Below are 26,585 nucleotides of genomic sequence, written 5' to 3'. Positions count from 1 at the left end.
TGTGCTGAAGGCAGTGAATGAAGGGAAGCGTTCGTGAAAAGCATTTCAGCTGTTCTGAATAGAGATTTTTAAAGCAGGTATCAGTGTTGACTTTGCAAAAAGGGAACACTGTGTTTAAAACTATTGTGCATGGAATTATTTGTTACCATAATATAGCCTTGGAACTAACGTCCTTTTTCTTGGCTCCTTTTAACTTACCAATATTCAGCTTCCTGGGTATTGATTTCTTTTTTATTATTGAAATTCATGTTGTTTTAGTCTCTTTTCTATAAAAGGGAAAGTAAAGTACTGCAGAATGTAGTAAATTCTAGTTGACTCACTTACCACAGAATTTATAGGTTTTATTGTATTTTTTTTGCCTTTGCTATTAAAAAATAAAAGCACCATGGATTTCTTTGTGAAAATGGAAGAAAAATAAGGAGTGAATGGTGAGACTTTTTAAAAAATACCATTTATGCTAAAATGAATCTATTAAAAGATTAAGTTTGTATTTCACGTTCTTGGGTAGTTTATCCATTTGTTTTTTAATTGGATTTAACTTGATAGGTTCATTAAATATTTATTTGTTTTGCTTACTCACATTTTCCTTTGTTCTCAGGTACGGTATCTAGAAGAAGATAGGCCTTTTGCAATTGAGCAGGTTACTGGAATGCTATTGGCCAAACTTAAGGAGACTTCAGAAAATGCTTTGAAGAAGCCTGTGGCAGATTGTGTGATTTCTGTAAGTTGTACCATATTTTACTTTGGTCAGATATTCTTGGATTGAGACTTTCCCCACTGGGCTGTTGTGAGGTTCAATGAGATGGCTTATGTAAAGTGCCAGTGTTATTTAATAGAATTCTTTTTGCTGGCTAAGAGTCCTATATTTGTGTTCTCCTCCCAGTAAATGACTGTTAAATCCAGTTAGCTTCCTTTTTCAATATGGAAAGGGCTGGAATGTAAGAATATCTTGAAGGATCAATCTGTGTCCATTAATGTAGAGCATTTCTTTTTTTTTATCCATAAGGCAAAGAAAACAGAGATAGGATGAAATTTTTTGTTTCAGAGTAAAATGATGATAAAATTTTTTCTATCAGGTTATGTGTCTGGTCCTTCTCATGTTAAGAAAAGGAAGAAAAAATTTCATTTTTGTGTAGCTTGAAGTTTTTCAACATGTTGGGTCATGATTAGCCAACAGATGTTGGTGACTTCAGGGCCTGAAACCCCAAGATTATATCCAATATAACCAACCCCCTTCTCTGAAACCTCTCAACCACCAGTTTTGTCCCTGTCCCACCCTTAAATTATCAACAAAAGTGGGTCCTTTTCTCTCTTTTTTTAAAGTGGGGATTGGTTTCCAAGAGAAACTGGGATTATCAAAGGACACACACATTCAAACCATAGTTCTGTATGTAAAGCCCTGTGCTCTAGAAGCTAGATTGCTCTTTAATTTATAGGCCTTCATAATCAGTGAAGCAATGTCTCCTGGTATGTTCTGGATTCTCTAAAACCAGCCTGGGATGTGAGGAAACTTAATTTATTCTTTAGACCACAAGGTGGTATTTGAGGCAGTGAAGTAGTGATTCATTAAATGCTGCCCCAGTGGCATAAAATTGTTCTTTTCTATTAAGTACCTGACTTCCTTACTGAAAGGAGTTGACTCATTGGGAGAATTGTGATGTGATGATTCTCATGCAGTGAAAAAAGGGCTGGATTTAGTCAGGGGACTTGGGTTCACATCCTGACTTGGGGAAGTCACTTAACTTTTTTGAGTTCCGGTTGTTTCCACTATAAAATGAGGGGGAATTATATGACCTCCAAGGTCCCTTCTCTTTCTAAATCTGTGATCCTCTGACAGGTCCTTTGGGAATGGGGGAGGGGAAGTATTCCTTCCATATCTCATTAGTTTTAAGACTGTGGAACCATGTTGATCCACTAGGTGGATGATGGAAGACATCTTCATGATTCTGCCTTCTTTCATGGCTTCCCATTTTCGGATTTGGTGACTTGTTTGCAGTTTGAGAGTGCTGGGAACCAGTGCTAATCTTATAGCAGTGCCAAAGGTTTTGGGGAGGGAGAGAAAGCCCAGAGAGGAGGGGCAAGACCTCTATTGGAGCAGGGGAGAATACCAGGAATAGGTGGTGAGCTTTCCTCCCCACTCCGTCCTCTTGAGAATGAAAGGCAGAAATGGAGGGCAGAGCCAGTAGCTCCTCCTTTGTGTGTTTTCCCAGTGCTGTCCTGGAGCTTGGTGGCTTCATGAAAGTCTGTCCCCTTTCCTGTTTAGAGATGAGGAAGCTAAGTCCCACAGAGGTTGATTGACTTGCCCAGGATCCTGCTGCTGGTAGCTGTGGGAGATGGTCCCGTGACGTGAGGGACATTTGGGTGATGAGGCCATAGCCCAGACCAGCTGTTAACACCCTGAAAGATGTTGCTGCCCCTTCTTCACTGTACTTGGGAATGGGATCAACTAGTCCGCCTGTTCTTGTCTCTGGAGGAGAGGGGCAGTAGAGAAGTCATTGCAGGGGCAGCTTCATTTCCTCCCCGGTGGTTGGCTTGTTTGTCATCACTGACCTTGGGATCGCTAAGTCAGAGCTTTTCTAAATAAGTGATAGCAGGGTGGGGGACCTGTGATTTTGCTCTTATTTTTTATTGAGATCCTTCTCAAGTTTGGCGGCTTATTAAGAAGGCTTAGTACTAAGGCTCAGAAATCACAGCGGTCCTTAAACACTTTGTCCTCCATCAGGAGAGCACGTATTAGGATTGTATTCCTGTCTTCACTAAGGAAAATTAGTAACAGGCCCTTGATGGTTAACATTTGAGTGTTCCAGCCCTGTAGGAGGATTCATGGACATGTACCTCAGAGTAATTTATATTAATTAATAGGTTCTTCATCCAAATATACCTACCTTTCTTTAAGCAAACACAAAAATAAAGTCTAGATTTCTAAAACATAATTTAGAATGAAACTGTTTATTGTCAAATGTTGTCATTTTATTAAGTCTGATTTTTCAGTGGTGCTTATTACTGAGCAAAATTCATGGATAATTGGATAGATCAAAGAGTTGTCATTTTCAGCGTTAGGGCAGGCTTTTCAGGTATTCTCATTAAATTTTTAAATGTTCTATTGTAGAATTAGTAACACCAACAAAAAGAAACATAACTCCTATGATCAACTGCACACTTCTATGCAAAATCTGTTTCCATATTAGCTGTGTTGCAAAAAAGCAAGCAGTATTAAGAAAGTTGAACAAGTCTGCTTCAGTCATCACTTGGAGTCTATGGGTTCTTTCTCGAGGTGGGCAGCAGTGTAGGGCCTCTGGGGTTGGCTTGGGTCCTTGCACTGAGCTGATGACGAAGACTTCCACAGCTGGTCACTGTTACAGTACGGCTGCTCCACCCTGGATACAACACCAGGCCTGAGCTCAGAGTGGGCCCCAGACAGCTGCTAACTGTGTAACCCTGGACAAGTCGCTTGGTCCTGGTTGCCTTGGTTTCTTTATCTGTAAAATATGAGTAACAGTGCCTACCTCCCAGTATTGTTGGGAGGATCAAAGGAGATGGTTTTAAGGAACTTAATTAGTACAGTGCCTGCAGATTAGCTATTGTCATGGTCATCATCATCAACATTATTAATTTGAATAAGAGATAGTAATAAAGTACTATTCTTTAGGTCCTTTGCACCTTGTTGGTGTATTATGTTTGTTTGGAAATTAAATCATTTTCATGTTCTGTTTTCAGTTTGCTTTTAAGTTTTGTCCAAATCCTTATAAGATGGACATTTCATGATTTTAACAAGATTTGAATATTTTTTTCTCATTTAATGGGCCTGAGTGGATTCTTGATGTTGCCTTAATATGTATAATCAGATGTATCCATTATTTTGCCCTTTGTATGATTGAAACCTTAAAGGTAAACTGGGTTACATAGAACTGTGGTATTTACTCACTATTTCTAAAATACCAGATTCCTAGTTTCTTCACTGATGCTGAGAGAAGGTCCGTGATGGCAGCTGCCCAAGTCGCCGGCTTAAATTGTTTAAGACTGATGAATGAAACCACCGCAGGTAAACGCTCACCGATGAGAACGTTGTTAGCAAAAATGTGTAGCTGATTTTTTTGTCTAGTGAGTACAATGAATTTGGTTAGCCTCAAGACTTAGCACCGATGTTCTGGTTTTAGTTGGGAGTAGTAAACTGCTAGTTTAAGCAGAATGTCTTTGGATATCTCAGTGGTTGGGTGTTTGTTTGTTTAATGTTAAGGGGTGCAATAGCATTGAACAAGGCATAGAAATGGAGTGATGTATGAGTTGGCAGATTTCCAAAAATAAATTCATTCCCTTAATAAATAATAATATTTTCTTATGGCATTAAATTTTAAACTATTACTTGATCTGCAAAATGGCTTAAATTCTATTTTGTTTTTGCAGTTGCACTTGCATATGGCATTTATAAGCAAGATCTTCCACCTTTAGAGGAGAAACCAAGAAATGTTGTATTTATTGATATGGGGCATTCTGCCTACCAAGTCTCAGTCTGTGCTTTTAACAAGGGAAAACTTAAGGTAAGTGAGAGATTTTCTACATTTGACTATTAGTCTCTTATAAAAAGGAGTCCATGTAATTGGTTTAATAAAGGTAGTATGCAGATAAAGTCTTTATTATGCACTTATTCTGTGTGGATGCTGTTAAACATTGGGGCTGCAGATACAGGCGAGCCATGCTTGCCTTCCAGGAACTTACATTCAAGGATGGAAACATAGCACATAAAGGGAGTTTGGAAAGGGGGAATTGAGAAGATACTAAGGCTGGGGGAGGGTCAAGGAGGGACCAAAGATGATTGTTGATATTCAGGCAACAGCAAGCAGAGAGTTCACCCCTCCTGAACCTGGCACCAGGGGCAGAGTCCAGAGTTGGGGGGTGGCTGTGGTGCAGGCATAGATATCAATAGGATATCGTTTAAGAGGCTAAAATAGTAGTGAGCGTTTTTGTAATAATGGGGTTAGGAACTAGGCTTGTGACTTCACTGATGTAGGGAATCTCTAGTGGAGGAAACCCCTTGGCCAGTGCAGTTCAGGACTTCCTCTGTAATTTGTGGTCTTAGTAAACAGTCCAGGCCACTGAAGGGCCAAGAGACTTGACCAGATTCTCCAGATCAGGAGGTGTTGGGAGCCTGAATTGAAGTGGATTCTCATGGGCTCTAAGGTCACCTCCCCCTATATATTCTTCCTCAAGACTGGACCTGTGCAAGGGCTACAAAAATGTGCATACCCTTTGACCCAGCAATATGGCTTCTAGGACTGTACACCCAAGAGATCATAAAAATGGGAAAGGGTCCCACATGTACAGAAATATTTATAGCAGCTCTCTTTGTGGTGGCCAAAAACTGGAAATCAAGGGGATGCCCATCCATTGGGGAATGACTAAATAAATTGTGGTATATGAATGTAGTGGGATACTATTGTGCTACAAGAAATGATGAACAGGAAGACTTCAGAGAGGCCTGGAAAGACTTATATGATCAGATGCTGAGTGAAACGAGCAGAACCAGGAGAACTTTATACACAGCAACAGTGTGCGAGGAATTTTTCTGGTGGACTTAGTACTTCATTGCAATACAGGGACTTAAAAACTTCCCAGTGAACTCAAGGCAAAATGGCTTTCACATCCCGAGAAAGAACTATGGAATTTGATCACAGAATGAAGCAGACCATTTTCTTTTGTATTATGCTTTGTTTTGTTTTATGATTTCTCCCATTCATTTTAATTCTTCTATGCAACATAACTAAAGTGAAAATGTATTTAATAGAAATGTATGTGTAGAACCTATATAAAATTGTATACCATCTCAGGGAGAGGGTAGGTGAGGAGAAGGAGGAGGGAGGGGAAAAAAATCTAAGATATATGGAAGTGATTGCAGAACACTGAAAACAAATAAAATAATTTAATAAAAAAAAAGACTTGACCTGTGCCTTCATTGGCATAGGGAGCCCCCTCCCACCCAGGCTTCCTTCTCCTGGGGTAGGTCAGAATCCGCAAAGGATTCAAGTGGCAGCTGAAACTCAGTTTTTGGCTAGCTTTAAGTGGGAGTTGATTAACATCATTGTCTTCTCTCTTTATATTATACTTTTATACATTATATTCCATTTTCCCAGGATCACAATCTACTGACTTAAGCTTTCTCATATTTCCAACAAGTTTATTTGGAAAGTACTTCAAGGCAGGTGAGGCATATTTATCAAGCACTCACCAGGCTGTGGCAGACCCTGCACTGTGCTCAGCATTGAGGTTGTTGGGGTATTGACCCTGGAGGGGTGGGGGTGGGCCAAGTGTCCTTGTCCCCCATCCGTCACTCCCCCCCATTTTACATGAGGAAGCTTCAGCTGAGGCTGCAAGCCTTGCCCAGAGGTGCTGCTAGTCCAGATTCAGATGACATTCCCCAGGTCCGCTCCTTCCAGCTCTCATGCTCTTGTGATATCTTCGTTGCAAGGATATGTGCCTCCTTTGTCTTTATCCCTGGCTCTGTATTCTTTACTGTTGGGGTCGACTTTGCTGCTTTGTTATTATCTGAGTTTTAACAAATTCTGATAAAATGAGCATTTTCCACATACATTGTGAACAGGGTAAGAGAATTTGTGCATGAAACTTACTCATATAGAATGCTGCTTTTCTTTTTAAGTATATTACAAATTCAACATGTAACTTTTTTCAAATATTTTAGTTTTTTCCAATTACATATAAAACACATTTTTTGAACATTCATTTAAAAAAATCTTTGAGTTCCAAAATCTTTCCTTCCCTTTCTTCTCTTTCCCTTCTCCCCTTATTGAGAAAGCAATTAGTTTCATATAGGTTACATATGCTGTCATGCAAAATATTTCCATACTAGTCATGTTGTGAAAGAAAACAGAGACAAAGAAGTTTAAAAAAGGAGGCTTGGATCTGCATTCGTACTTTTTGCAGGGCGGAGTGGCAAACAAGAGGTGGGGAGAAGCAGCCGGGACCTTTCTCTCCCTTGTGCCCCCCCCCATTCCCGTGTCTCCGTTGTTTTCTTTATTGCCTCTTTGGCACTAAAGGCTTTTCATGTCATTCACACGCCCTGCCCCCACCTCAGAGCTCGCGTAGAAACTTGAGGCTGCACAGCAGATTATACTGCAGTAAAACCTTAGTCATTAAAATTATCTTGAAAGTGAAAGGTTTCAAAAATCTAGTTTTTGTGCTTTTTCTAAGACTTCGGATAAATTCTTTGTCTAACTTTTCTAACATGATCTATATTCCTAATATTTTTGTTTTTGAAAGCTGTTTCTTAAAAAGTGACAGTTCTGAAGAGGATTATCTATTGCGTGATTGTTTACAGTCATTCGCGAATGAATTAAAAATTCGTCTTTCTGTGGGTTGAAGATAGAGTGAAAGTGACAGTGGGGTGGACTTGAATCTCACGAATCCAAGAAATAGACTTAAAAGCCTGGTGCTGACATGTAACATGCCATGGTTTTGGGTTTTTTTCGTTATGAACTTGACAAACATCAAATAGCATGAACTTTCCCATACAGAAAGAGATGAAATAAAGATTCTATATGAAATTGTGAATCTTTCATAGATTGGTTTAAAGGCTCTATGTATTGAGCTTAGAGTAGCACCATCGTTCCTGCCCTTGTGGTTGTCCTCTTTAGAGCTTCCTTCTGCTCTCTTCTATACCTTCCCTTCCTGTCTCTCTTACCCAGAAACCCTGTAAGGATCTTCCCCTCCAATCTGATTTTTTTTTTATTGAAGGGCCATCCCTTGAGTTACTTAAAGAAGCCTATTCATTGAATGGGTGTATCTCACTCAAAGTAAGATTGATAAGAGTTTAGCCTGAAAAGGCCAGGGTCTCACATTCCATCCTGGGCCATTTCCAGTCATCCTTATGAATATCAGGCCACTGGACCCAGATGACTCAGGAGAAGAAGGTGAGGTTGGTGAACTTGCACAGCCTTCTCTCACTCAGATCAAAGTCAACTGCAAGTCATGTTATCATCTTAATGTCATGGTCCTCTTAGAGAACAAAGGACAAACACAATATCTTCCCTGTTCCCCCATTTTCCTTATACAGCTTCACCTTCTTTCAAGTGAAAGCCCTTTGACCATCTACCTGTTGGGGAATGGCTTTTGGTCTGTGAATCTTGAATACCAGACCTTTATTTGAGAAATTTGACTCAAAGATTTTTTTTATCAGTGGACTGTTTCCCTTATCTCGGATGCATTAATTTTGTTGATACTAGAAACTGGACGTCATCAGAATTCTCTCTCTTCAGTAATTGCCTATATTCATTCCGTGGTTAAGAGTTCATCTCTTACTTGCAGTTGTAAAACATATATGATCTCCACTAATATTTTTATATAATCTGATCTTTAATATGCAAGTTGCATATCCACTATGAATTTATTATGGAATATGCGATAAGATGTTGATCTAAGCCTAATTTCTACCAGACAGCTTGCCAGTTTTCCAGAAGTTTTTGTGGGCCTTAACCCCCAGTAAATGAGAGTTTTTGAATACTGTATAACTAATCTTTTCTACTGATTGACTTTTCTGTTTTAAGACCCATGCCAAATAGTTTTAAGAGTTACAACTGCATTGTACAGTTTGAGACCTGGTACCTGCAGCTTCCCCTTTCTCTACTTTTTCTAGCATTTCCTTTGAAGTTCTTGACCTTTTGTTTCAGGGAAAGAAGAAAAAATATCTATCTGTATGTACACATATATCTATATCTATCTATCTATAGATATATATATGTGGTCTGATTCTACAGTGTAACCTCTAGGTAGTATGATATGGCACTGAATAGTAGATTCATGTGAACAGTGTCATTTCTATTACAGTGTGGCATCACCCAGCCAGTTATTTAGGTAGCCCTTTGTTTACCTTTCTGCTGGGTTTTGTAGGTTCGTTTCATGTGCTGCTACTTTACTGTAAGCTGTGTGTTTAATTAAGTTGTCGTCATTTCTTTAGCAAATCATGCCATCGTCTGCACCAGCTGATCATCTTGTTTACCCTTTTCTTGTGCTTGTTTCCCCTGTTTCTATTTCTTGTCTCAGTGTAATATCTCCCATGGCTAGAACTAGAATGGTTCTGGGTGCCTGCCTGAGCAGGGTGCATGCTCTCCATCCTTGATCTTTGCGTCACCCTCAAGCCAGAAAGTGTCCTAAATAAGCTTAATTTAGTTTTCATTTATCTCTTCAAAGCACAGAAGTTTTTTGTTCTTTTTTCCTCCAACAATAACAGTATAATAGTTCTACATGACTGCTTTGAGGATATTTGTAAAATATTTTAAAATAATAAATACTGCTCTTCACATTACCAAATACAGTTAAAGTTATTTACACGTCATTCTCTTTTTTAAATTAACCAGGTTTTGGCTACTACTTTTGATCCGTACCTGGGTGGCAGGAACTTTGATGATGCTTTAGTAGATTACTTCTGTGATGAGTTCAAGGCAAAGTATAAACTGAATGTGAAAGATAATTCTCGAGCCCTGTTGCGCTTGTACCAGGAATGTGAAAAACTAAAGAAGTTGATGAGTGCAAATGCATCCGACCTTCCATTGAACATCGAGTGTTTCATGAATGACCTTGATGTTTCTAGTAAAATGAACAGGTACTTTTCAGTTTCTAGAGTGTTCGTTAATTTAATGTTTGGGTCACTTAAGATTTCTTCATTCTGATACTTCAGAATACCCTGTATTTATTCGTTGTCTTTGCCTGATACTCTAATGTTTTTTTCTACAGGGGTCAGTTTGAACAGCTTTGTGTTTCTCTCTTGGCCAGAGTGGAACCACCTTTAAAAGCTGTAATGGAACAAGCAAGTATGTTGGAAATCCTCTGGTTGCCGCAGTGTGATTTATCTTGTCAGAACGTGGGTGGGGGTGAGGTGGGGGAGGAGTTTAGGCAGGGGTTGTGATTTAATTTTGTAATCCATAAAAGTAAATGACTGGAAGTCCGAGAGCATTATTTCATATTAAGTTATGATTTTGGTAACAGATCAACTATATTACAAAAGTAGACATTTGCTTGTTAAAAATTTGAATATTTTATTTTAATTGCTATCTGAAAATAACTTTTAAAATAGAAATTTTGGTCACTAAGTGTCTATCTTTATTCAAAACATTTCTGAAAACTGTTTCAGATAAAATTAAGGAGCACCCCCTTCGTGCCAGATGTCCAAAATAGTTCATATGTAAACATCACATCTTTTAGGTGAGAAAGCAGAGGAGTTTTAAGTATTGGTCTCCCTGCCCTCAGCCTGTGCCATCTAGTCCAGCTTTTCAGCCAGCAGAGGAAGGAGGTCACACACGCATTAAATACGCAGACCAGAATCTGGACCCTGACTCTTCTCTTCCTGTGTTGCCGCCTAGCTTTGCTCCCAGTGCTTGTCAGCCCCAGGCTCCTCATTTCTGTGACTGAAACCTCTTGACATTTCAGCTGTATGATGTTACAGATCTTGTGAGGCATTATTCTGTAGGAGTATGGAAGTAGGTTGGTGCCTGTGGATCATGTTTAGCATCATGAATCTCTTCAAGAAGAGTGGTTTGGGTGAAAGTGAGCTGATCTCCCCAACATTTTATCATAGCGGATGGGGACTTTTTCTTATTACAGCTGGGTCCCTGTTTCAGTTCCAGGTAGTCTTGTGCCCATATTTCTTTCCTAGACAATTGACGTGTTTTTTCAACCTTAGTCTTGGGTGACCACTTCATTTCTGTATTTTATAGAATCAGGAGTTAGGAACAGATTTTGAGAATACTTGTAACCAATTGATATGTATATATAGGTCCACGTGCACTTAGTAGTTACCCGTATATATGTGCCAGAAAGCTGTTTTTAAGGTGATGAGATGATAACCAAAAGACCTTTCTTTTCTTTTCCAGACTTGAGTCGTGACGACATAAACAGCATAGAAATCGTGGGAGGTGCGACCCGGATCCCTGCGGTGAAGGAGCAGGTCACCAAGTTCTTCCTGAAAGACATAAGCACCACATTAAATGCTGATGAGGCCGTTGCAAGAGGCTGCGCGTTGCAGGTGCGGGGGCTCCAGCGGGGGCAAACCGCCCGAGCTGGGTGTCATTTGGTTCATTTGTAAAATGGGGCTGAGAAAGGTGCATGACTTGCTTCAGAGAGTCGTGAGTGAAGTATTTTGTGAACCCTCAAGAGCCCAGAGATGAGCCTATTGAGCACTGGTCCTCTCTCTCTTGGGGTGCTGCACATCCAAGAGCACCATGGTTCTTCAGGGCTCTTCAAGGTCTGCCAGCAGGTACCAGGCTGCTGAGGCTGAGGCCTATGGACAGGCGCCCTGCTCTGTGTCTGTTCTGAGGATGAAACGTCTTAGGTGGTGAACGCCCAGCACAGCAGCTCTCGAGGCCAGGGCTGAGTTCCCCCGCTTTTGTATCACACCTTAGGCCTACTGACCCCTTTTCAGAAACATGGTTTTCAATACATAGATTAAAACCAGTGGAAATTAGTGATGCTCAAATAAAGTTGTCAGAATATTGTGAGGTGTATTTTGTTGTTTACATTCTTGGACCCCAGATGAAGATGCCTTGGCCCCCATGGCAGCCATCAGGCATTGGGATCCACTTTGGTGTTGGAGGGAACGGGGTGCGTATGTGTTTACAACAAAGAAATGACTTAGCTTTGGAGATTTGAAGTAAGCATCATCAGATTAAGCAAGGCAGCACAGCCTGAGCCCACAAACCTGAGCTCAGGTCCTCCCTCTGACAGGTCTTGATGGATTTGGGGCACACTGCTTCACTATTAGTGCTTCCCCATAGGGTTAAATCACTGATCTATATTCCTCTCTCCCATAATTCCTTAGAGCAGCCCTGCTTTAAGGTTTACAGAACATTTTCCCTAACACTGCTACACAAGAGGTATTGTGAGAATTACTATTCCCATTTTGCAAATAAGGGCACAAAAATCCAAGAGATGAAGATGCCATTCCAAATTGTCCATCAGCGTTTGTTCAGGGCTTGGTATGTGCCTGGCATTGTGCTAAGCACTAGGAGTATGGAGAAAGGCATTCTCGTAGGGGAGATAGTGTTCACATAACTAGGTAGCAGTTCCTCTCCAGCCTGCCACAGAGAGAGGTTTAAGCACATTATGTGGGAGCGAAGAATTCTGACCATTCTTCTCCTGCTCCTACCCAGCGCTGTACAGTACGTTTGGATCTAGTTAGTTTGAGATAATAGCTAGAAAGTTTGTACAGAGTAGATGGAAAGTGATCTTAACAGGTGGGGACTAGCAAAGGCCTGCTGCAGAAGGCTGCATATGAAAACAAAGCAATGAGGGGAGAGTACGCAGGGGGAGCAAGGTAGAAGGTCAGAAAGGGCCAGCTTTTGAAGAGTTTTCGATGTCAGAAAGAGAATTTTATTTTATATTTCATCCAGGAGGAAATAGGGAGCCACTGAAGCTCATCAGGAGGGTGACTAAGGTCACTTCCCAAGTAAAGTGACAGGTGGATTTGGAGCCAAGATCTCTGACTTCTCCACTAACTCAGAGCTGTGCTGGTGGTTGATTATTATTCCAACCTTAAGTGACTCCTTCAAATCTCATACATGGTAGACTTGTGTTTCAGTCTCCCCTGTCTTGCTTTGAGAAGGCTTGTGATAGAGTATACGGAGCATTGGCTTTGGAGCCAAGAACGCCAGGGCTCAAAATCCTGATCTGAGCCTCAGTTCCTAACCTGCCATATGTAACAGTGAGAATTCAATCAAATCCAAGTGGTCCTTTTAAAGAACTTCAAAATATTTATTATATTGGTTTTGAAAGAAGGCAAATTACTGACCTCTTGTACTCTCAAAGAGGAACTGATTTTTATCAGAAGTAGCTTGGAAATATACTTCAGATTTTAGTTACTACACATACTTTATTGAAGCATTTCTTTAAGATAACTCAGTAACGAATAGTATTTTTTCCTTATGACTTACACCCACGTTTTATTTTTCAGTGTGCAATTCTTTCCCCAGCTTTTAAAGTTCGTGAGTTTTCCATCACAGATGTTGTTCCCTATTCAGTAACATTACGATGGAAGTCATCTTTTGAGGATGGAACTGGGTAAGTCTGTCTTCAAATTTGTATTTAGAAACTAGTAAATGAGTTAAATTAATTGAGCCTAATTTTTTTTTTAAATTGATGAGTTAAGACATTAGGAAATCAGAACATTCGGAACAAGGGTTTAACAAAATGTAAAAGAATGTAGAAAATAATAGCACTGAGAACTTGGATGGTTGTTTTGTTTTTAGGACCGAACAAGGAAGAACGTAGCAAAATGGAGGGTGTCAGATCCTATTCTAATTACATGTATGTCCTGTTTTAAAAAAATAAGTCCCACATTTACTTATGCTGATTTTATATCATTACAAACAGAAATCAACCCACAGCCAGTCCATTGCCAAATGTTGCCGTTCTCTCTCTCAGAGCTACCACACTATTTCAGACTCTTGTCACCTCTCACCTTGATTATTGCAACAGCCTCTTCATCTGCCTTTCTCAGGCTTTTCCATTCTCTAGCTGCCCAGGTAATTTCCTAAAGCTCAGGTCTGACTGACCACGTTACTCCCCTACTTAGAAAACTTCAGTGGTTGCCCTTTACTTGGTCAGCCATTCTGCAATTGATGGGTGCCCTTTCTATGTCCAAGTCTTTGCTATATCAAAGAGTTGTTTTAACTTTTTTTCAGTATACCCTTAGTTTGTTTTGTTGAAGACTGATCCTTCACTTAATCTATCATCCCTCTCATTCTCCCTTCTCTTTTCCTTTTGTTTTTCCTATTGAGACATGTATTTATGTACCAAACGTATATATGTTTTTTTCTTTTGACCATTTCAGATGAGAGGGAGGTTCAGGTGTCAGCCACTCCATACTTGTTTGTATAGCCTTCTACTTAGGCATCCTGAAAGTGTGAGAGAATTTCCCCCAACATTCCTCTCTTATACCCTTTCCTGCCCCCTGCCTCTTCCATTCCTCTTCCCTTCTCTTTTCATTAAGAGAATGAAGATAATAACAGAAAGCATTGTCTAATTAGATGCTCCCTCTGGACCAGATGATGACACGTGTCCTCTCCCCAAATTAGAATGTAAACAGCTTACTCTTATTTAGTCCCTTTTCATTGTTCACCTCCTGAAGACACCTGTGTTCACACTTCAGAATTTAGCTCTGGTCTTCATCAGGAGTGCTTGGAACTCTCCCATTTTTGGAAGTCCATTCTTTTCCCCTGTAGGATTATGCTCAGTTTTGCTAAGCTGAGTTATTTTTGGTTATAAATCTAGATCTTTTCCTTCTGGAACGTCATATTCCAAGCTCTTTACTCTGTTACGGTGGTGGCTGCTGTATGTTGTGTGAGCCTTGTGTCTCCTTGGTGCCTCAGACCTTTTCTTTCTGGGTGCGTGTAGTAGTTTTTTTCCTTGACTTGGAAGCTCTGGATTTTGGCTGATGTTTTGGGGAGGTTTCTTTTAGAAGATGACTGATGAATTTTCACTTTTCTTTCTGCTTCTAAGAGGTTTGGGCAATTTTCTTTTAGAATTTCTTGAAATAGGATAGCTTTCAAGTATACAGAGATTGTTAAATTCTGTCTCCTTTGTTTCCCAGGCCAGTTGTTTTTGTTAGGAGATGCTTTACATTCCTTTGTTTTCACTTTGACTTCTGTTTGGTCCGTTCCAATTTTCAGGGAGTTTCTTGCTTGGGCAAGATTTTGTACGTCTTGTGCCAAGCTGTTAATTCCTTTTCCAATAGTTTCTTCTACAGCTTTAATTTCATTGATTACAAATTTTAAAATTCTTGCTTTACCTCTTCCAAAAATTCTCATTGAGCTTATGCCCAAGCTATGTTTCTTTGAAACTTGGCTTGAAGATATTTGGAAGTAATTCTCTTCTGGGTTTGTGTCTAGAATGTCTCTGTTGTCATGATAGTGTTCTATGGCAGATTGGCGGGGTGGGGGAGGTTTGTTTACTCATTCTTTGAGCCTATTTCCTGACCGAAGGCTTGATGTTAGGGCTGCCAGATTTCTGTAGGGGAAGGTCTGGGCTCATTCTATGACTGCTTTCTTGGGGTACTGAATGTTGTGTTGTTCCAGGATCACAGGGACAGCTTAGGCTGGGGACATGCAAGCTTTCAGTGCTCCCATAGTATTCTGATCCAGGGCAAAGTCTGATGGCTGCCCCCTTGTCTGAGCTGTACAGGTATCTGACTTGGGTTTGACTCTCAGCAAAGGTCAGAGTTTGCTGCTGGACTCAGCCACTCTCCTTCATCTAGAAAGCTGACTCTGAGGAGCAGAACTGCTGACCCCACTATGGTCTGGAATTGCTGGTCCACTTATTTTCTGCAATCTTCCAACGGCTGGAAGCAGGGACTGAACAACCTGACTGCTGTCATGGGCTTCTTTCTGCTGTGTTGACAACCTAGTTGTTGTGACTGCTCCTTGCCCCAGAATAAGCCTTCCCCCTTCTCACTTAGTCTCCCCTGGATCTATGATCTGGAACTGGGCAGTGAGTGTCATCTCTACCTGTTGCATTGTTCCTGGATACTGCACAGGGTTAGGCCCTGCTGGCGTCTGTCTATCTCCTGGTGCCAGCTTGGGTGAGAAAATTGACTCACTGGGATTATCTCCTAATTCCCCACCTGCCTTGGATTTCCCAATCAAGATTCTGCATTTTCCAGATCCCATTTGAGGTTTTGTTAGGTAGTTAGGATAATGGTAGAACTTGTTACTTTTTACAGCTACTCTTATCTACTGCCCAGCCTGTCCTTTAGCTGCACCTTTTTCTTGATTTGCTGGGTCAAGTTATGTTTCTCACTAAAATGTTACAGTCCTACAAATAATGGAAATGATGCTCCCCCCATGCCCCAATGATTGTTGATGAAACATTTTTTTAAATATACAGAAGATAATAGAAGTAAAGTGAGAAGATACAGCCAGGCAAAGAAGTCTTGGTATTGCCATGTTAAATTGAATATATTCTTGAAGGTAGCACAGGGTGGTGGAGTGTTTGATTTGGAGAGAAGACTTGAATTTGAATCCTTCAGACAGTAGCTGGATAACCCTGTCACTTCACTTTGCCTGCCTCAGTTTCCTTATCTGTAATATGGAAATAATAAAAGCACCTCCTTCAGCAGGGTTTTGTGAGATAACACATGTATGTAAAGTGCTTTTCAAACCTCAAGGCTCAATACAAGTGCTAGCTGTTTAGAGAAACCAGCTGTGCAGGGTGGAGGTGGTTCACAGTTTTACCTGCAAAATTTGATGTTTCACAATTATAATGTAATAAAGAAAATATTTTTAAAGCTACAGTCCTAATATGTTGAGTACTAGTTGGTAGTTTCTGAATGGGGGTGGAAGTGGAGAAAGAGGAAGGCTTGGTACTAGAGTATAGAATTTCCTGCTAACACAGTTTACATTTGGGCTTTTTCTTCGTCGTGTGTCTGATGAGCACTCTGCTCCTTGTTTCAGAAGGACACCAACATTCAGAATACGTTGAGTGGTATCAGTTATATAGTCTTTCAGTTTTTTATCATTATAACTGTAGGTATTTGCAGTGGCTCTGCCTTTTTTAAGATTAAAATGTTAGTGGTTGTATAGTTAGGATTGTGGGCATCTGTCATTTAATGTAAAGGAAAAAACTTCTTTTCTTTAGGGAATGTGAAGTGTTCTCTAAGAACCATCCTGCTCCATTCTCAAAAGTTATTACCTTTCACAAGAAGGAACCATTTGAACTAGAAGCATATTATACCCATCCACATGAAGTGCCTTATCCTGATCCCCGAATTGGTAAGAGAAAATTCAAGAGGGTGGTATTTATGAAAAAGAAAAATTTTGCTTCATTACTAATAGGATGAAATTGATGTGGTCCAGGGCTCCAAAACTCTTTAGTAGATTTAACCTAAGTCCTTTCTGCCTTTAAGATTTTATTTTATGTCTTTTCTAAAAAAAATATTGATGGTAACTACTGTTTTTACATCACTTTCATTTCTGAGTGTAGCCCTTCTTTGACCTTACTGCCCAAACCGAACCTCTGCCCCAAAGAATTAAAAATGGTTCAGTAAAACTTCACCCATCAGTGGAGCCTGACAGCACATGCAGGGTTCCACACACTGTCTGCCTTTACAAAATAAAAGTGACCTACTGTGACTTAGATGGAGTTCAGTGGGAGTAGGTGACATTTGTACATAAAATGTGTTGGATCTGAATCCCTCTGTGAGTAGTTTTTAATCTGCTTGTGTCTGAGCCTATTAAATGTCTTCGGTTTAAGAAATGATTTAGCTAAAAAAAGTAGGGGAGGTCCTGCAGTCAGGCTGTCAAATAATATCATTTTACCCAAGAGCAGATTTTGCTTTCTTGTAATTTAGGGGTTGTTAACACGCTTCCCTCTCTCCCCCACTTTAACTTTGTGATTAGCAGCACCTGGGGTGAGTATTACTGTTTGATTAGATAATGTTAGTGAGCTTGAGAGCCCGTAACCATATTTTTCAGCTGTGCCCTTCTTGTGACTAGAACGGAAAGAAATAAAGAGTATGACTTTGAAAAGAGTCATTGTCAGGCTGGGGTTTTTGTAATTATGTAAATTTGAGATTGAGTTTAAAATAGATTTTAAACCAACATCTTACAGCATATAATATAACAAGGTAAATTCCACATAGATAATCTGAATATTATAAAGTGACAATAAGGAGGAAAATTTAAGGTTTTATCTTTTAAAGTTGTCTCTGCCCAAATTAACATGTGGATTGAGAAAAAAACTTTGAATTTAGTATTTCTGATAAAATATGACATCCAAAATCAGTAATTGACACAAAATATGATTAAACCATTTCCCCTTTAGACAAAAGGATAATTAGAAAGTTTTCAAAAGAAAATATACAAACTTACAATAACCACCTGAAAAGATGTTTTAAGTTGCTAATAAACAGAGAACTGCAACTTTTAAAAACCTGAGTCATCATCTCAGGTCCTTTCTATCCCAGTTGCTGATAGTTCATGAAAATTCACGATTGGTGGAGCTAGGCTAGGAATTGGTTCAACAATTCTGCTAAATGATTAGGAATCATTCCACAAAGGTCACTAAGTTGTTCATGCCCAGAGCTTCAGTTGTTTGATACCAAGATTCCAATACTGGGACTGTGTCCCCAGGAGGTTACAGATACCAAAAGAGACTTGTGTGGAAACATTTTCATAGCATTATTATTTTAAGGAAAAAGGTGGAGTCAAAATATGCCCTGAAAACATGTCATATGAACATCACGGAGTATAATTACACCAAACAGAGAATGATGACGAGATAAAGAGTTTAGAAAACTGTGGGGATACTTGTTTCCATGTGATGGATGCCTGAGTTAAGAAAGCACAGTCAAAAAAATACACAAAAAAAGTCAGTATGGGAAAAAACACAAAACTGGTCAAATAACTGTGGTCACTGTTGCAGACGTATGAGTGAAGATCACAGGAACCCTCCTTTGTGTAAAGTTATAAACTGGGAGAAATTCTTTGTTGTTTTAAGGTGTGTTTGGCATTAAGGAGATACTAGTTGAATCAAAGCAAAAATATCAAATATCAGTGAATTTCAAATGTTGTCATAATGATCTTCAGTGGAGAGGATTTAGTATAAAGTTGTTCTCAGCAGAGAGACATGCTCATTGCTTGCTGCTTTGAAATAATGTTATCTTAAATTATGTCACAAAATGTAATGGAAAAACCCTTGAGTTTTTATTAGTCCTTTGGGTAGAAAGTTTTAAGGGAGCAACATGAGAAAGGTTTTTCCCCCTTGAAAAGGAGGGTTAGGAACAGCGAACCTGAGTTTTAAAACCAAAGCCTTTTTGTAACTAGTTTGGCTGGCAAGGCTGTAGTCTTCTCCCATTCTGATTTTAAATGGAAGAATGGAAAATGAATGAATTGAAACATGGAAAACTGGGTTGTCTCTGTAGGATGAATGATTAATTCATTTAAACCCAGCCATCCAGCAATGGTCGAGATGCTGAGATTTGGGGATGGCTTCTCTTACACGGACACTTTGAGCATCTGCAAACACATTATGATCAAAGTTTTATCCCCTTCTTTTCCCTGAAGGGAACTTCACTATTCAGAATGTTTTTCCCCAGTCTGATGGTGACAGTTCCAAGGTGAAGGTTAAAGTGCGTGTTAATATCCACGGTATCTTCAGTGTGGCCAGTGCGTCTGTGATTGAGAAGCAGAGCGTGGAAGGGGATCATAGTGATGTACCAATGGAGACAGAGTCGTCATTTAAGAATGAAGGCAAAGAGGAGATGGTAGGTAAAAATGCCCTTTCAGCACTCCTCTATTAGACAATATTTCTAAGAAGTAGCATAGTAATACACAAGACTTTAATTTTTTAAAAGCAATCTATTTGAGATAACATTATTTAAAATCTGAATTTTGAAGTATTGGGCTGAAAGTTTGCAAAATTTCTCTGCTTACAAGAATCACGAACTATCAGTATCAAAGAAGCAGTGCATTTAAAATCTTTTCTTCAAAATTTTAAGACTTTTTTAGGGGATAATGTATTTTTCTTTTTAAAGTTCTAGGTTGTCCCCTCCACATCCCATATACTGTGACTGACTTTTCCTCCTAAGGACAACTTTTAAAACAATGCACTTCATCTTGGGCTAGTTTTTTAGCTTCCATAATCAGTGTAATTCATTCAAAGTGACTAATGCTGAGGCCCATATGTAGATATATTTAGACTAAAATTTGATTTATTCAGACTTCCTTAGATGCATGCCAAATAAATTAGGATGGCTTTTTGGTATTCCTAGTTTGGGACAATTGTTATGGCATTTGGTGAGGAAGACTTAGGTTAGGAGTTTTTCACTATATGCAATTACTAGGACTAAAGTTCAGTTTTTTTAGACTTGTTCATTTGTATTTCATCTCGAATGTAAATGTTTAGAATAGGCTTTTTATTTTGAGCATCAGGTTTTTGTTTATTTTGCTGTTACTAGCATAAAGCCTTTCTAAAAGTCGTCAGTCCAACAGATGTTTCCTTAGCCCTTAAGGCACTGGATACAGAACCACTAGAGGAGAAACCTTGAGGCTTCAAGCCCTAAATCAAGAGGCAGTGCCTCCCTTCAGGAAATGGTACAGAATGTTGCCATCTCTCGCCTTTCCAGAGCATGACTTAGGCTGAAGTTTCAAGGATTTCTTTCATCTGAGAACTGTGGTTGGCTTGCACCATCACACTGGGCTGATAAACTAGTCACTGGCTTTTAGAAAAGTTCAGAAGAAATGAAAGCCATTCAGATTAGTGAACTGCTACTCTGAGGCCTGCTCCGACACTTCTCAAGGGCGCATTGGTGTGCTCAATCGACTGTGTTTTACTTAGAACATAGCATTAGCCTTTAATAATGGATGCTCAGGTGTCTTCCCTGTATTCTCTGCCCTGACGCCTCCTCATGTAGAAGCCAAGGGATCACCAGGCTTGCCTAGATGACTTCTAAAATGAGAATGACTGAGTATGTACCTCAGGGGTTGTACTGTTGTGAAGTGCTGATGGTGCCTGCACTTCTGTTACTTGTACTGGATTTCCTTCCTTAAGAGTCAGTCTTTCTGTTCCACATGGTTACAGTTGCTTAAAAATGACTTGTGGATGAGTGGCCTTTCACACTAGTATATGTTGAGGGCAGCCTTTGATAGCTGGGCCCCCCTCTTATTCTTGGATCCAATGACCCTGGCCTGCTGATTGCTGCTTGTACAGGACACTCTCTCTAAACGCTGAAGCATTTCCCTACCTGGAATGTTCTGCCTCCTCTCCACTCTTGGCTCCCCTGTTCAGCTAAAGTTCCACCTTCTGCAGGAAGCCTTTCCCATTCTCTCTAACGCCTTCTCTCGGATCATTTCAGTTCTTCCCATCTGTATCTTGTTGGTACATGGTGGTTTACAGGTTGTCATCCCATCAGACTGCGAGCTTCTTGGGGGCAGGGGCTGTTTTGAACCTTTCTTTGTATGCCCAGCCCTTGCACAGTGCCTGGAATGTAGTTGGTGCTTAATCAGTGCTTGCTGACTTGATTGGACTAGGGTTAGCCATATATATACATATATATATATCAAGTAAGGGCAATTTCTGCCTCGGTGGCCTTTAAAAAGCGTTATATTTTTAACTAGTATTACTTCTGAAGGAGTGTCAGGTAACCTCTGTACAAAGCACTGTGAGGAGACAGGCCTTCTAGGGCCTTTACTCTCTAATTTACGGCTTCTACAAGAAGAAGATTTAAGGAGGTGCCCAGCGTAAGAACAAAGGAATGACATTTTAACGTATTAAATAAAATACATGCTAAGGAGATTTGAAGATTCCTGGGTGACTTACTGGGCCAGGAGCCAGGAAGACCTGGGTTCAAATTGATCCTTAGAGACTTCCAAGCTAAGTGACTCTGGGCAAGTCATTTCACCTCTGTTTGCCTCAGTTTCTTCAATTATGAGATGAAGGTAATACTAGCACCTGTCTCCAGGGGCAGTGGGGGGAGAATCCAATGAGGAACATATTTGTAAAACACTTAGCGTAGTACCTGGCACACGTCTAAATGCCAGCTATTCACGTTTTGAATAAGTTTCGTGATGACACGTGTAGGATACGTTCCAAAGGGACTTGGAGTCAAGGCGCTTTCTAAGGCTAGCACTTGAGATGACTTGTCCTCTTTCATGTATCCCTGGTGGCATCTACATACAAGACATGGCAACGACTTGTGGAGAGAAGCAAACAGAAACACAAACATTAAAAACGTAAGGAGCGTTACATACATTTAAATTCAAGATGAAGTACAACTATGCACCAGGTTTTGGAAGTTTTTAATCTGATTTTAGTCATAGTAACTATGTGGCATAAAATTCCAAAGCCAAGTTGCCAAGTGCTGGTGAATTTCCTTGACTAAAGTAAATAACTTACTAATGAGTAATGAGAATTAGAGGCTATTTGAATTCTAAAGAGAGCCAGAAATGTACCTTTAGGCCTGAGCAAAAGTGGTTGACTTTGACAGGAGTATTAAGTGTGTGTCAAGAAATGACATGTAAGGTTGGTTACCAACCAGTGCCAGTTTATGAAATGCTTTAAATACCAGGCAAAGGAGGGTGGTCTCAGTGGGGAGCTGTTAGAGAGATGAGTTGCATGGCATGGTCCAGCAAGGAAAAGGGAATTAGTCTGGCAATGGTGTGGAAAATGGGCTAGTAAGAGAGAATATGGAGGTGGGAAAGCCTGTGAGAGGGCAAGAGGCAGTGGCAGCCATGACCAGGGTGTTGGCAGAGCATAAAGGATAGACAAGAGAGACTGTGCAGGTAAAAATCAACAGGATTTGGTGACAAGGGAGATATTGAGGAAGAGTCCAGTGTAATGCCACAGCATTGCTCATGGTTGGTAGTTGAGATAAAAATGTTTATCTCATTGAGAAAAATGCCAGTGCCTGGGTGAGAGAGTGAATGAAATGACTAAATGAGGGGGCAGAGAGAAGGTCATCTGATATAAGGAATACCTGTCAGCAAAGGAGACAGAGGTGTGGTTTGAGAGGTGGGCAGAGAAATAACTGAGGGTGATGTCTCCAAAGCTGAGGATAAAGTAGGGGAACCAATGGGTGAGGGATTTGGTGGTGGAATCCAGGCAAAAGATTGAGAAAAGCTGCTGAATTTGGCAGAGGAAGCTTTAGGATAATAGTCAAACTGAAAAGCCCTAAGGAGAGAGAGGTTTGGGACTGGAGATAATAGAGCATGTAGGTGACAACTGGAAGGTACCATGACTAGAGGAGAACGGTAGGTGCACAAAGAAGAAAAGCCCATTTGGGAACCAAAATTTGCCATAAAAATCTAAGAGGCAGTCTAACGTGAGATCCATGAATTCCTGAAATTTACTGGATGTTTACAGCATTGATACATGTTATAGTGAGTGGAGGACTCACCTCTTAATTCATAGGTGAGGAAATAGGCCTTCAAGAGTTACATTACCCTCCTAAGGTCAGAACTGGTCAGTGATTAAACTGGATTTGGATTCTGAGCTCCCCAACTTCCCAGTCAAACAATTCTTTGTTTCCATTACAGCATAATGACCAAAATCTGATAACTGTTTTGGATAACTGTCGTCATCTTTAAAACACACGCACACATGCACGCACGCACTTGAAATTTGTGGCAAAGAAGAGATTATCTCTAGAATAGCCTCATTGAATACAGAATGTTGGAAGCAGTTCTTTGTCACAGCCAGTTTTCTGTTAGTAAAACTTGAATGCTTCTTTAGAGACACTTAGAGCTTGAAATTCTTGGACAGCCGATTGTCAGTGTTAAGCTTAACCGTACAGAGAATAGCCACAAATATACTTATAGCCAGTGTGGCTTCATAAACAGCACTTTTCATGCTAATTTTTAATTATTCTCTTTAATTTCATTTTAATTGTTTCCCTTCTACTACTATTCCTTTTTCCCCAAGAAGAAAGGTAGAATATAGACCCAAATCTGTGGAGAATCACATCAGTGTTGACTTCCTCACTGATTAGAAGCCAGTTTGAGTTTTGTCATATTTCATCCCTATTTGAGCTACACTGGGACTTGCTGAAAATACCCATTTTCCACATTGCATATTTCCACCTGTAAAATAAAACCTGAGTAGTGGTGGCACCTGCCAGTCTTTTACTCTTGTTGGTGTGTGGTGGCTTGGAAATTTGTCTCTTGGGCAGCTTTTTGTTTTCTTTTTAAGGCATACTTAGATGATCTCAAATGAATGGGTCCAGGTCATTGCAGCAGTGTAGATAGGCCTCTGGCATTTGCTTCTCCTGCCACCTTTAATCTTTTTCTGTAGCTGGAGTTATTCCAAAAAATCCATATTAAATTAAGTATAGCATCTACCTGACCAGTCCTCTGTTGAAGTCTTTTTGAATGTCGCTGCTCTGAAAAAGTCAAAAGTCACCCCTGCAGCAGTATGTACTGTTCATTTTTGCATACCTCCTTCCTAGGACAAAATGCAGGTTGACCAAGAAGAGGGCCGTCAAAAAGGCCACGCTGAGCATACCCCAGAAGAGGAAATTGATCACACGGGGGCCAAGACAAAGGTTTGTCTTTCTTTTTCTCCTGTCTGTAAGCAGTACGGTGAACATGCAGACCTACAAACTAGTGATTTCCTTTTTATGCGGCATGTTTTTCAGTTAGGTTGAGACTGAATTCAGGGTTAGCAAGAATAAATCCTAACAGCTTTTATTTTTATAAATGTATTAAGAAGATAATGAAACAATATAACGGAAATTTTCTAGAGGGATGCTTCTCAGTGATAATAAAAGAAAAGGAAGTAGAGTTATGTTTTATAATTATGTACTCTCTTTGGTTTTAGAGATATTTTAAAAATAAAATTTTATAGCATAAAATGGAAGTCCCCATTGCAATGTAAAGTTAGAGTATACTTTTCCAAAACATTTAATGTGTATTTTTTTGTTATTGTTATTTGAATAATATGTAAATCTCTGTAGTTTATGCAATACAAGGTCAAGTAAGTGTTGGGATTTTTTTTTGAGGGATAGGGTTCTACACAGTTCAGATTACATCTCTGTCCATCCATCCATCCATCCAGCTTATGATTTCTTGGACGTAAGGATCATTTTTTACTAAAAAAGATTTTTGGCACCTTCTCTGTAACTTCGGAACTGAGAAAGTTAACTGAAAGATGAGAGAGGGAGGAATTTTTGTGTTATGTTTCCATTTGAGCTTTGTACAAAGAAATAAACGTCCTAAAACAGATGCTGCAGTGTCGTTGAGAGTACTTTAAGTGATGGATTTTCCAGTGTAAAGAGAATGTATCCACCCTTCCATGGAGTGAGGTTCTTCCTTTGCTTAGGCAGGAATACCTCAAGTAGGTATTTTTTTCATGACCTTGCTCTCCACAGTCAGCGCCTTCAGACAAGCAAGATCGAGTAAACCAGAATGTTAAAAAAGGAAAAGTCAAGAGCATTGATTTACCCATCCAGAGTAGCCTGTACAGACAGCTGGGCCAGGATCTCATCAACAGTTATATAGAAAATGAGGTAAGTAAGGACTCTGGGGATTACTTTTAGAGTTGGCAGTTTATGGTATTTCAACTGGGAATTTTTTTATGAAGTTTGTTTCTTTAAACAAAGGTTTACTTAAGGTTACTGCCCCAAATGTAAAAATGTTTAACATAGCTTAACTGGTAAATGTTGAGCAGAGTACTTAAATTTCCACTTTTTAGGAAAATTTAGCTAATAACATATACTCCGTATAAGATTATATGAACAATAAATATTCTGTCTTATTTTCAAGAAGTTTCAGAGTTAGCCAACATTAATTAAGTGCCTAGTATGTAACAGATACTGTGCTAAGTAAGTGCTGAGATGCAAATAAAAAAAGACAGACAGCCCCTGCCCTCCAGGAGCTTATAATCTAATGGGGGAAGACATAATTCCTGATGTAGAACAACATCAAGCCAGGGAAGGAAATCACCCCTAGTTAACAGGAACAGATGGTGAGTGAAGAAACTAGCAGCCTATGGGACCTGGGGTAGAGGAAGAAATGAGATAGATGTAGAACTGGTTCCTGGTCTGGTTGTGTGTTCGTGTTGGGATGAAGGCCCTGGTCCTCCATAACTTCTGGCCGCTTTGGAGCCACCGTTCTTGCCCTCTGCCTACAGCCCTCCCCTCCACCTCTCCTGGGCATAGAGCCAGAGGAGTTGTAAGGTCACACGACAAGTGGGCTGTCCTAGGTTGGACTGTGGAATGTGTTGTCTGCTATAAACACTAATGCAGACTGGTTCGATTCGATAGGAACGTTAGTACGTTAAGCCAATGTAGGTACCGTATTTTCTCATGGTTTCTCCCATTCATTATAATTTTAATATGCAACATGACTGGTGTGTAAATGTATTTAATAGAAATGTACGTGTAGAGCCCATGTAAGATTGCAGGCCCTCTTGAGGAGGGAGGGGGAGAAAATTTAAAACTTATGGAATTCAATGTTGAAAACTGAAAACAAATTAATAAATTGGGGGAGGAGAATAAATTGTGTGTGTTTGTCCTTCGTTGCCGAAGAGGACCATGCCATCAGAGACATGATGACATGACTTGCACTTGACTTTGTTTTGAGTGAGGGAGGGCTGTGCAGGTCACCAGCCTCACTTCTCCTCCTGAGCTATCTGTATGCAGTGACCAGATATTCATCACGATGACTGGAGATGGCCCAGGATGAGGCAGTTGGGGTTAAGTGACTTGTCCAAGGTCACACAGCTAGTGAGTGTCAAGTGTCTGAGGTGAGATTTGAACTCAGGTCCTCCTGACTCCTGCACGGGTGCTCTATCCACTGCACCACCTAGCTGCTCCTGGAGAATAAATTAGTTGAAATATGGAACCCCTTACCCTCTTGAGTTTTCCTTAACTACATCGTATAACATTTCTTTCATTGGATTTTGACAAATAATTTATCAGCACTTTGTTTTCATTATGTTACTTATCATTGAGTGAATAATAATTTATAAAGGAATCATTTCTGAAAATATTGTTTGCCTGGGCCTTTTCTTTGTTTATCGGAGGGAAAGGAGACTAGTCTGGACAAGTTTTCCATTTTGTTTCTAAAGAATATTTGTATTTTGTTAAATGAGTACTG

The 26,585-nt window shown here is 39.9% G+C and overlaps 1 protein-coding gene across 4 annotated transcripts in view; it reads left to right on the top strand.

Moving 5' to 3' along the window:
- HSPA4L (heat shock protein family A (Hsp70) member 4 like) overlaps nucleotides 1-26,585 on the top strand; it is a 53,652-nt gene that overhangs the window by 14,476 nt on the left and 12,591 nt on the right. For 3 of the 4 annotated variants that reach the window (XM_072624579.1, XM_072624577.1, XM_072624580.1), the window contains 11 exons: nucleotides 603-721; nucleotides 3,943-4,042; nucleotides 4,405-4,538; nucleotides 9,366-9,610; nucleotides 9,742-9,818; nucleotides 10,878-11,029; nucleotides 12,953-13,059; nucleotides 16,633-16,766; nucleotides 19,059-19,258; nucleotides 23,936-24,031; nucleotides 24,857-24,994. In XM_072624579.1, coding sequence (XP_072480680.1) covers nucleotides 603-721; nucleotides 3,943-4,042; nucleotides 4,405-4,538; nucleotides 9,366-9,610; nucleotides 9,742-9,818; nucleotides 10,878-11,029; nucleotides 12,953-13,059; nucleotides 16,633-16,766; nucleotides 19,059-19,258; nucleotides 23,936-24,031; nucleotides 24,857-24,994 — 1,502 coding nt within the window. Of the gene's footprint in view, nucleotides 1-598; nucleotides 722-3,942; nucleotides 4,043-4,404; nucleotides 4,539-9,365; nucleotides 9,611-9,741; nucleotides 9,819-10,877; nucleotides 11,030-12,952; nucleotides 13,060-16,632; nucleotides 16,767-19,058; nucleotides 19,259-23,935; nucleotides 24,032-24,856; nucleotides 24,995-26,585 lie in introns of all 4 variants that reach the window. The other variant, XM_072624581.1, reaches the window with a different exon arrangement.

This window comes from Notamacropus eugenii, chromosome 7 (genome assembly GCF_028372415.1).
Source record: "Notamacropus eugenii isolate mMacEug1 chromosome 7, mMacEug1.pri_v2, whole genome shotgun sequence".
Lineage (NCBI taxonomy): Eukaryota > Metazoa > Chordata > Mammalia > Diprotodontia > Macropodidae > Notamacropus > Notamacropus eugenii.
This window is presented reverse-complemented; position numbering and strand designations above follow the sequence as displayed.